Genomic DNA, 12,195 nt, shown 5'->3' on the forward strand with positions numbered 1-12,195 from the left:
AAATCCCCAGCAGAGTCGCCAGAAACTGTAGATGCGCCCGAACGTCCCGGGAAAATCCCATTTTGTTCATTGGGCTCACTACAGTTCGAACTCAATGTCACGGTTCTTAATCTGATCTTGCAAAGTGCAATGCGAGATTGATAAATCACCAAAGAGTCCAAATCCAGCAAATCGTTTTGAAAAACTGATTTTTAGAAAGAAGTGCCAAACATGGACTGCTTTGCCAGATACAGAGTCGCTATCTAAATATTTTATTTTTGGGAAATTTAGGAAACCCTGACTCGTGCCTAAGGCCCCGTGTCCGTCATCACCAAATTTGCCTTGGCTCGGGAACTTGGGTACGAGAGGGGAAGGTCATGCAATGAGGACCCCCGCTCGCCCGATCAAAGATCGGCCTTTACTAACATGATATCTTGTTTTTGAAAACACATGTGTTCTTATTCTGGTTTATTAGCCTAGAATTACTATGTGATGCGCACAGCATACAAGTATAGACTGGATTGCCTAAGTTGGAACAAAACATCCCATGTTTGTTTTTTAAAGTGGTTTGCTACTCGCAAGTAGGCTAAAATGTGGATTTTGCCACCCTCAAAGTGGGCTTAGAAAATATGGTGATTTTCCACTCTCAAGTGGGCTTAAAACTCGTAATCGATGAATTGTTCCAATTCAAGTAATCCAACCTTCACCCACAGGCATTCAGGCAATTATATCACGTAAGCAGTTAGCCTCATGGTAAGCATGCTGTCATGGCAGTCACTCACACACATGCAAGGATGTTAAAGCATAAACACTCACCGAGTACTCCAAGTTAAAACAGAAACTAGTTAGTAATCAATGCATGATCCTAGTTCATGTTAAGATGGCTAATGTAACACATACAAAATGCAACTATAAATAGGCTCGACTATTCTAAGATGGCATATGAGATGTTACAGATAACATGTATTCAACTTGGAATTGAAATACAATGCAGTTAGTATGATGCGCCGAGCTCGGTGCATGTAGTACAGATGAATGAATGCAAACATGCGAGTATAAGGATGTTAATTGAAACGTGCCCTAAGACTAACCATCGAAAGCTGGTAAATAAAAAGGAGAAAGAAATGGGGGTTGGAAGACATGCATTACACACACGCACACTTATTTACAACATTTACCCTCTCGACGGAGGGTCCGAATAAATAATGCAGAACCGATTAATAAACTAACTACTCTAGCTAATTAATTATTACACAACCCAAATTGAAACAAATATACATTCTAAACTAACAAAAGTACTGAAATGGCCTCATGATGAGGGATGCATGCATGCTCGAACTGCTTCGATTGGAAATTCATTGCAATGCCCCAACTTGCCTCTGTTTGCAATTGTTCTCAGAAGTTTGAACCAAGCTCCAAAAGGCTTAAACTCCACATTGGGAACCTGTGGGAGGGCTGCCGACCAGTTGTTGGCATTGGAGACCACCTGTTGACCACTTTTTGTGCTGAAAAACTAGAAAAAGCGGGCATGACAATGTATTTGCAGGCTATGTGTGCACAACCACCCTCCCTATCATTACATAAGCTCAAGGGAGTGTGGTTCTCGACCCTCGGGCCACCGATCACGCATCTCGATGCATGATGGCCGGGAGGCGAAGTTGCACAATTCAATATGAAAATGAATGCACAAGTAAACACATAAGGCCTAAAACTCTATCATTTATAGTCAAGAGTGTCGGCGAGCGAGAATTGACGCACATTTCATCACTTCAAGTATGAAACGTCCCTCGTTTCTCGTGTTTGGACTAACACCCAATCCAAACACAATGCACACAACAACATGCAATGCAACTTAAGCATGCAAATATCCAATGCAACATGAACAACCTAACATGGCTAATGGCATGTACAATGCTAATGCATGCATACTCAATGCAAGTCAACACAAGCATGCAACAATATGAACAACAACTAGCATACACAATGCAAATGGACATGGCATACACAACGCAACGAACCACATGGCATACACAATGCTCGATGGACTCAAACCAAAATGGACTGACCCAGTCATGCCCAAATCAGGGGCCATTTCACACTAAAACTTAGGCACAAAAAGGCAAAGAACATGTGCTCATGCAATGGCTCATCAACATGGCATAAAGGTCAACTCTCAAACACAATGAAGAAGTGACGAATATGAGAGTATGGCATAGGTACAAGCACTGAAATCATCTGCCAAGTGATGTCATATCATGCAAATAGCTCAAATAAAGCATGCCAAGTGACTCGAAATACAAAGTTAGTCAAGGGCTTTACACTACAACCATACCAAGCAATGCTCAAATGACCTAAAGCACTCAAAACAGACCTAAGCTAAGTCAAAATGGTAGCAAAAACAAGCTAAACTCACAATAAAGATAGCAAGAAAGATAGGCTCCCAAATTAGCTCGCAAACACGGCATAAGGGCACAACTCTTAAACACAATGAAAGAGTGATAATCATAAGGACATGGAAAAATTTTATGGTTTGAAATTACCTACCAAATGATTCCATATCATGCAAATAGCTTAAATATGACATGCTAGGGGGCCCAAAGTGCAAGGCTAGCAAAGCCAAATACACCATAGCTATACAAAACCAAACATGAATGACCAAAAAAAAACCAAAGAGACCTTAAGCATGGTAAAACAAGGCTAAAAGCTTCTTTGGGTAGAGCCAAAATCATGCTAAAAACATGGATTAAAGCAGAAAGCATGTTAAGGCAATTTCATGGAATTGCACTACAAATGCATGAGGCATGCAAGGGCCAACCAAACCAAACCAAAACAGAGTCATGACATGGCAAAGCATCACCAAAAACATGCTGAAATGGAAAGAAAACAAGCTAGAATGACATGCTACTTCATGAAGCATACAAGGTTAGTTTGTGTGATTTACACTACAAGTGTATTATGCATGCAAGGGATGATCAAGACAACCAAAAACAGATCTAAGGCATGCTAAAATAATCCCAAATACATGCTAAGAACATGCCAACACAAGCTTAAAACACATGCTCCAACATGAGGTATATATGGCAAGTATTGAAGACACAACTCTCTTTTGTGGGACCTTAACACACCATTTCCACCACTGAAAATCCTCTGGATTTCAGTGGTGAGAAGGCCAAAGCAAGGTGATCCCAAAGGCTTAAAAGGAAGGTCCAAAACAAGACCAAACCAGGCCTAAGAGGGGGTAGACTACCCCCAACACAAAATGACCTTCAACAAACATTTTAACCAACTTAAAACAAGACTTTTTTTAGTTGAAAGCTAAGCCCAAGTAAGCATGCAAATCGGACCAAGGGAACAACCAAAACAAAGCTTAAAAGGGAGAAAAGAGGTTACCCTTGAAGCACTGCAACAACAGCTTCTTTGTTAGCGAAAAACCAGCTTTTTAGCCCCCAAACATGTCCTCCAAGAACCTCATCTCAATGATGGGGGTGTGTGGTTAAGGGTTGTGGTGTAAAAGTGAAGAACAACACCCTTTTTACGCACCGAAAATAGAGATATAGAGGGAGATATATGCTTATGCCTTAGGAAATTTTTTGAACCTCTCCCATGGAGAGAGAGAGCCTCTCTTATAGAAAAATAAAGGTTCAAGCTTCTTGGAGAAGCTAAAACTTGGTTGCAATCCCTCCTTATGGAGGATACAGTCTGTACCCTCTAGCTGGCACAGCTAGCATCCACACAGTTTGCCAAAATAGGGGGAGAGCTGCCGACCACTTAAAGTGGTCGGCCTGCTACTTGCAGAGGTCGGCCGACCACTCCAAGTGGTCTCCCAGAAAAAAAAGTGGTCGACAGGGGGAATTGGTGGCCTCCACACTGAAAGCAAGCCAATGGTGGGGTGGGAGACCAGAAAAGGTGGCCCAAAGACCAAGAAAACCAGTTTCCCGACCAGAAAATCGGCTGGCAGGAAGAAAAGTTGTGCCCAAGGGGAAAAACTGGTCTCCCACCCTCGTACCACCTTTCAAGCAAGGAAAACAAGGTTTGTACCAAAATAAACCGACACGGATGCAAAACGAGAGTTCGGGAGGCAAAGCGCGCAGCCGGGAGCCTCGAAACCCAGCTGTTGAGCACCAAAAGTGGTATACGACCACAAAAGTGGTCTCCCGGACCACAGTGTCCTTCTAGATAAAGGAAACAAGGTGTGGTTCAAAAACCACGCCAGACGGAGAACGTTAAGTGGTCCCGAGACAAGGCACACGGCCGAAGGCTCCAAAACCAAAAACTAGTCTCCAAACGAGAAAAGTAGTCTACGACCACAAAGAGATGGTCTACAAGACCTCTCCCTCCCTCCCGGAAGAGAAACAGAGTTTGGTCCTCAGACCGAGCCGAAGCACAAAAGAGTTCAGAGGCCCGAAGGCAAGGCTCTCAGCCAAAACTCCGAAACCTCTGAACGAGCACAACATGCACCATCACCGAGTGTTCAATCGATGATGTCTGAGTCTTACGGTCGGTCAAAAATGGGGTGTCTACAGTTATCCGCATAACTCTTCTGTCTACTTTGAGTAGTTTTCAATCTTTTCCGAATAGTTTTAACCTTTTCAGTCGTCAACTGAACAATTTTGGGCCCTAACAATGATTTGTCTCCAATTTCGGCCCACCACACGGGGGAACAACACGATCTTCCATACAGATCCTCGTAAGGTGCCATCTCAATACTCGAATGGTAACTATTATTATACGCGAACTCTACCAATGGTAGATGGGTTTCCCAACTTTCCTGAAAATCCAAAACACACATTCGAAGCATATCCTCTAACGTCTGTATCGTTCTCTCTGATTGTCTGTCTGTTTGAGGGTGGAAGGCTCTGCTAAACTTTAATTCTTTACCCATTGCTTCTTGTAGACTTTGCCAGAATCTGGAAACAAATTTTGGATCTCTGTCTGACACAATTGAGACCGGAACACCATGAAGTCTTACAATTTCATTCACATAGATCATAGCAAGTTTATCTGCATTATACTGAGTCTTCACAGGTACGAAGTGAGCAGACTTAGTCAATCGGTCTACAATGACTGTAACGACCCCAAAATCCGTATCTGAATTTGCTTTATGTCCTTGTGGGTTAATGCCTTTTAATTTAATGATATCTGTTTGAATTGAAGCATTATCTGTTGAGTTACGGCTTTAAAATCAAAATTACCAACCTTTATGGGTTCAAAAATCAAAATTAAGTACTTGATGGTGTTAATGTGAATTTTTAGAACTATTTGGGAAAATTAATTGGGACTCTAATTTGTCCAATTCATTAATGCATGTTTCAGTGGTTAACTTTGTACTACAAATTGACGGCCTTAGAGGCTTCAGAAACCAGAACAGTGGACATATTTATGATCAACACAATTTTTAGAGTCATCTGGGAGGTTTAATTGAAATTTGATTTTGTATGATTCGTAAGGATGTGTTTGGCTACTCCTAATTGTCATAAGTATTTATATATATATATATATATATATATGGATGTATATGATGAGGAACTTAACATTTTGAGCCCAAAAATATCTAGAGAAAAGGGGAGAGACATGTGAGAAAGAGAGGGGAGAGAGTTTTGGAGAGAACTCAAAGAGAGGAAGGAAGAAAGAGTAGAATTGAAAGAAGCAATCAATGAATTGGCTTGAATTCATCATGATTATGCAAGAACAAGTGTTGATAAGAACTTAAGGTAAGACTCTCCCTCTCAACACTTGAAGATCACAAGCTAAAGAATGAGTTCTTGGGTTATCTATAATTATATGTATGGGTTTGGTTCATTCAAGCAAGAAGATGATGAATCTTTATACATAGCATGAATTTATGTTACAACTTAACTTCTTGTAAGGATTTTATGGCTCTTAAAGAGACTAGAGAGGATTCTACCATGTGAATGATTTTTAAACCCCAAATCATGGTTACCTTATGCTTTTGTGTTCTAATTTGTAATCTTGTTCTTGTGATTGAGAAATTGAGTTGTATTTTGGAGTTATGAATTGGAATGGAAGCTAAGAATGTGAAATTTATCTTGTATTAAAGAGTTTTAGGCTTTGATTTACTTGAAATTGAGGTTTGATTTTGAAAAGGAAAAGTTCTAAATTAGACAACTATTTTCGGACTCTGATTTTGCCCAAACCGCACGAGCGGCCATTGGCACTGCACGAGCGGAACATGAAGAAAAAAAAAGAGGTTTCATTCTATTTTTGGGTGCTCGATCGGCCGGGTTCTTCCGCTCGAGCGGATTTGGGCCGCACGAGCGGCCAAAGTGGGCGCACGAGCGGCCACCCCTGTTTCAGCATGTACTCGGTAACTTTAAATAAGCATATCTTTTGCATCCGGACTCCGTTTTGAGTGATTCTTGAGCCTAAAATCAAGCCCCGAAAGTCTAGTTTCCATTGGCAGTGGTCTCACTCACAAATTGTAGGTACAGAAATAGTTATGCCTAAATTAGTGAGAGTTTCTCACTTTCTATCTACCGGTTTTGTACCATTTCTTCACTTAAACTATTTTCCTATCGATTCCTCCTATCTTCTGAGGTATGGATTATAACCTATGGAGGACTAATGCATTTAGAACCACCATGGCTATTGATTAAGGAATAAAAAAAAGATTGGTTTTATCCTCATAATCTGCTATATATATTTTGTTTGTAGGTCAAGACGAGGACATCGTTCCACCGCTATCGGAAATCTACCACTATGAGTAGAAGTAGTGTTGTCGAACATTTACTTACCATTAATAATTCTTATTATTATTAACGTTCTGTTCCTTGTAAGTGATTATGTTAACATTTATGTTGGTGGGAAATCGGTACAAACTTCTGTGAATATTGAAAGGGCTGGGTACATTGGTCTTACCCTGGAATTACTCTGCATTCCGGTTACATTTAAAGATTATCTGTAATGTGCTATAATCTGTAAATTACTTGTGATTCCGCATAAGAATTGCGTACAGACTATTAATTCTGTGAAGTTAGTTAACAGGAAGAAATCGTGAATGTAAGCCGTGTACCGGGAACATGATATTGAATGGGAACATGACTTTATACGATGCTTAATACATGTTGCTTTATACGTTAGTAACCATTGAGAAATTATGCTGAATATCAGACTAACCTATGAATAACTCAATCCAAGGAAAGAATTGAATATCAATAACATTGTTATGTGACTCATGTTATGATATGAACTGTTCTGACCTATTGATGTAATGGTACCTTTACCTTTGGACTATTGTTAATATTAATGTTCTGCTAATTACGAGACAAGTATGTCGACCTACAAAGAACCATGAGGAAATCTAAGCGCATCGTTGGATCATACGTTTTGTTTATTGTTGATAGTTACTGTTGACATTCCATTGTCTGCGAGCTAGTGGTATTGGTTCATGACAAGCAAATGGGATGTATGTGCATTATGGAACTATGGTATCTACGTATCTCTGGAATGTGGTTACCTTTTGCTAACAATTATCAGCAACGTTCTGTTCAACTTATATTACTGATGGTAATTCATGTGAATAATGGAAAGAATGTATGTACTTTCTGTATGATTATGAAGTTAATATGTTCTGATGATTTCTGGTATGGAACAAAGTGTTGTACGGAACTAAGTGCTACCACTTTGGTGGGAGCCACCTCTAGAATCCGTACGAGCCAGCTCTTGAGTCCATACATATGTATTTCTGGGCCGCTAGGCCGTTCTGTTATCTCTGGGCCGCTAGGTCGTTCTGTTATTTCTGGGCCGCTAGACTATTCTGTTATTTCTGGGCCGCTAGGCCGTTCTGTTATTTCTGGGCTGCTAGGCTGTTCTGTTATTTCTGGGCTGATAGGCCGTTCTGCTATTTCTGTGCCGATGGCCGTTCTGTGTATTACTGGGCTTGAAGTCGCTCTGCTAAGGAAATTGGGCCATGGCCGTTATAGAAATGACTACAGAATGTAATTAATCATTATGCCTCTACAGTTATATGCTTTATTATTTAAGTTAACCACTGCTTTATTTATGTGTTATTATTCACTGAGTTTTACTCACTTTGTATTTTGTCTGTTTCTGTAGGTAATCAACTGGAAAGCCAGTCCGAACCCTCAAGACTTGTCTATCTCTTGTCAACCTCAGTATGTCCAGGCACTTAAGATGGAACCCATGCATTTTGTAAAGCTTTAACTAGGTTTTTGGTTTATGCTTTGATTGTCTGCCTATGGTTGAATGTAAATAACCCCTTTCTTCTTTAGTACTTTGGTATAAATGTGAATGACTGTAACTAAAGCTCGGGTATATGCTTCCTGTGTATTATCTATCTAATGTAATGTTTGCGGTCCTGGCATAGTAGTGGTAGCTCAATGGATGATGTTTTATGTTATTTTATTTTGTTGATGCTTCCGTCCAAGCCCCATATATTACGTATATCAGGTTAAGTATCTGTTTCTGAATAAGTCATGCCCAAAACTTTTAGGGGCGGGTTTGGGGCGTGACAATGACCCATACAGAATTCATACCCTGAGGAGTTCGTAGTAACCCTACAACAAAATCCATGGTAAGATGTTCCCACTTCCATTCCGAGATTGGAAGGGGTTGCAACAATCCTGCTGGTCTCTGATGCTCTGCCTTTACTTGCTGACATTGTAAACATTTAGCGACAAACTCCGCGATCTCCTTTTTCATACATGACCACCAAAAATTTTGTTTCAAATCCCGATACATTTTAGTACTTCCCAGATGCATTGAGAATTTCGAGGCATGAGCTTCTTCCATTAATTTTCGCTTGACTTCTGACACATTGGGAACACATAATCTGCCTTGAAATTTGAGCACTGAATTCTCCAAATTGAATCCCAGTTTCAGTTTTGTCTATAGCTCATCACATATCTTCCTTGAAGTTCCATCTTCCATTTGACGTAGTTTGATCTCTTCAAGTAAGGTCGGTTAGGCCATCATTGCTGCTATTATGGCCTCCTGTTCATGCATCACGAGATCTACCTTCATTTTATCCAATTTAATCACCAACTCCTTTTGCTCGGTAAATAGGTTTGCCAAATTCCCCATATTTTTCCGACTAAGTGTATCTGCAACTGTGTTGGCTTTACCAGGATGGTAATGGGTCTGCAAATCATAGTCTTTAATAAGCTCTAACCACCGCCGCTGTCGCATATTCAACTCCTTTTGGGTGAAAAGGTATTTGTGACTTTTATGATCGGTATAAACTTCGCAGGTAGTCCCATACAGATAGTGTCGCCATATCTTCAAAGCAAAAACTACTACCGCTAGCTCAAGATCATGAGTGGGATAATTCTTTTCATGGGGTTTAAGCTGACGTGAAGTATAAGTGATAACCTTTCCATTTTGCATAAGCACACAACCTAACCCTTTTTGAGAAGCATCACTGTAGATTACAAATCCTTCAGTACCAGAGGGTAAGGCAAGAATCGGAGCTGTAGTTAGCTTCGTTTTCAATTCCTGGAAGGCAGATTCCCACTGCTCTGACCATTCAAATGCAACTCCCTTTTGAGTCAATTGTGTATGCGGTATAGCGATTTTGGAGAAATCCTGAACAAACCTCCTATAATACCTGACTAATCCCATAAAACTACGTACCTCAGTCACATTGGTAGAAGTTGGCCAATTCACGATCGCCTCAATTTTGGGTGGATCAACAGAGACTTCTTCCTTTGTTATAACATGCCCCAGAAAAGCCACCTATTGTAGCCAGAATTCACATTTTTTCAACTTTGCATACATTTTCTTTTCTCGAAGTATTTGAAGAATTAAGCGAAGATGATTCTCGTGAGCTTCTGCATTCTTCGAGTAAATGAGGATAACATCAATAAAGACCACCACAAACTCATCCAGATAAGGCTTAAAGACACGGTTCATCAAATCCATAAATGCTGCTGGTGCGTTAGTAACTCCAAAGGGCATAACCAAAAATTCATAATGGCCGTATCGGGTTCGAAAAGCAATCTTCTCAACATCATTAGCTTTAACTTTCAATTGATGGTATCCGGACCATAGATCAATTTTAGAAAAGACCTGTGCCCCTTGTAACTGGTCAAATAAATCATCGATCCGTGGCAATGGGTACTTATTTTTAATTGTTACCTTATTGAGTTCCCTGTAGTCGATACACAATCAGAGTGTTCTGTCCTTCTTTTTTTCACAAACAGAACTGGTGCACCCCAAGGAGACACACTCGGGCGAATGAATCCCTTGTCAAGTAAAGCCTGCAATTGAATCTTTAATTCCTTCATCTCAACTGGTGACATTCTATATGGAGTCTTAGAAATAGGTTGAGTTCCCGGTGCCATTTCAATTGTAAACTTGATTTCACGGTCTACTAGCTCTCCCAGTAATTCTTCCGTAACGACATCCAGAAATTCACAGACAACTGGAATCATGTCAGTATTCCCACTCATCACTTGCCCTTCCAAAACAATGCATAAATACCCCTGACCCACTTTCTGAATTAGGTTACAAGCCTTTGCTGCAGAAATCAAATAAGGTGGAAAAGTCACCCCATGTCCCTGAAAGGTAAATTTTGATTGTCCCGGAGGGCGAAAACTGATTTTCTTAGTCAAACAGTCAAAAGTTGCACCATATTCACTCAACCAGTCCATACCTAGAATAATATCAAAATAAGTCATGTCAAGAGGTAACAGATTGGCATATACCCGGATGTCCCCAATTTGAAGTTCACAAGCAAAATAAATAGAAGTACAAATCAAAGAGTCTCCCAAAGGCGAAGACACACACAACATATAAGGCAATACTTCCTCAAATTTATCTAAATTTTGTGCAAATAGTTTTGACACAAAGGAATAGGTTGAGCCAGAATCGAACAATATATGAGCAGAATGACCGTGAATAATAAATGTACCTGACACCACTGTTGCCGCATTTTGCACATCTCCTGGAACCAATGTAAACACCCTGCCTTGTCTCACAGTGTCTTTATTGTTAGCAGGTTTGGCAACTGACTTGGTGTTGGAAGTTGGTGTAGACCCTACTAAACTTGTAACAGCCCTATTGCCATTTTTTTGATTCCTCTGAGGGCAATCCCTTACCAAATGGCCCGTTTTGCCACAACTAAAATAGGCCCCAGACTTCTGATAGCATGTTCCACGGTGCTTCTTTCCACATTCTGAACAAATAGGGGTTGAGTCTGGTGTGAGGGTGGAAGCACTAGAAGTCCCTGAGTTTTGTTTCTTGCTAGGTGGAGTAGTTGACCCCGTTGATAATTGATTGTTCTGCCTCTTTCCCTTCCATTCAGAAATCCGACTCTGAGCAGCAAGGTTTCCCTCTGCGATAACAGCCCTCTCCAACATATCAACATAGGTAGGTAACTCTAACATGTTGACTCTATCCAGGATAGCACCCCGTAATTCCCCTTCAAATTTCTGTGCCTTCTTATAATCCGTGTCCACCATATGAGGTGCAAACCGGGCTAGTTCTGCAAATTGAGCTTCATACTCTGCAACGGTCTTGTTCCCTTGTCTGAGAGTTTGAAATTCTATCACCTTCTTGTCTCGCATACTTTGAGGAAAGTACTTGTCATAAAACAGCTCCAAGAATTTGTCCCAAGTTAAGCCTTGATGTACAGTTCCTGTAAGCATCCACCACCTCTGTGCTTCATCTTCAAGGGTGAAGGTAGCAAGTTGCACTTTTTGGACTTCGGTACACAGAAATACTTCAAATAGTTTTTCTATTCCCAACACCCATGCTTCAGCTATCATCAGTTCTATTCCTCCCTTGAATGATGGCGGCTTCATCTTCTTAAATTCCTTCATAAGAGTGATAGTCCGGTCCTCAGCATGAAAATCTTGTACCACAGGCGGAGGTACCGGTGGAGGTGGCGGTTGTGGTTGTGGCTGTTGGTGTTGTTGCCATAAGGTCTCTGCCATTTCCATGATCATTCTCTCCATCCTGTCCAACTGTGCATATGTAGCATCTTCCGGGTCTTCTGTTCTTGTTCTCACCATATTCTACATAACAAACAATTACAATATGCGCAAGAAATAGACAATAGGCATGGTTCAAAATTTTTAGCATTAGCTGAATACATTTAACGTTGCCATCGATCTTTTCATATGCTTTCAGAATGTTATGCATGATGCTTAAGTCTTCGCTAGACATCCTAAAGCTCAATGGATTCGTGTGTGAGATAGCAACTTGTGCTCTGATACCGCTTGTCATGCCCCAAATCCG

At 40.6% G+C, this 12,195-nt stretch overlaps 1 protein-coding gene across 1 annotated transcript; it reads right to left on the reverse strand.

The window, feature by feature from the left end:
• Nucleotides 1-10,088: 10,088 nt before the first annotated feature.
• LOC145802185 (uncharacterized) lies at nt 10,089-11,969 on the reverse strand. Its single transcript, XM_082894852.1, has one exon. The coding sequence runs from the start codon at nt 11,967-11,969 to the stop codon at nt 10,089-10,091; it is 1,881 nt and encodes a 626-aa protein (XP_082750978.1).
• Between the last annotated feature and the right edge of the window lie 226 nt (nt 11,970-12,195).

The sequence above is a fragment of the Camellia sinensis genome, chromosome 11 (genome assembly GCF_055761805.1).
Source record: "Camellia sinensis isolate YWXY chromosome 11, ASM5576180v1, whole genome shotgun sequence".
Lineage (NCBI taxonomy): Eukaryota > Viridiplantae > Streptophyta > Magnoliopsida > Ericales > Theaceae > Camellia > Camellia sinensis.

Coding starts and splice junctions, on each gene's coding strand:
- LOC145802185 (XM_082894852.1), bottom strand. CDS start 11,969: ATGGTGAGAACAAGAACAGAAGACCCGGAAGATGCTACATATGCACAG.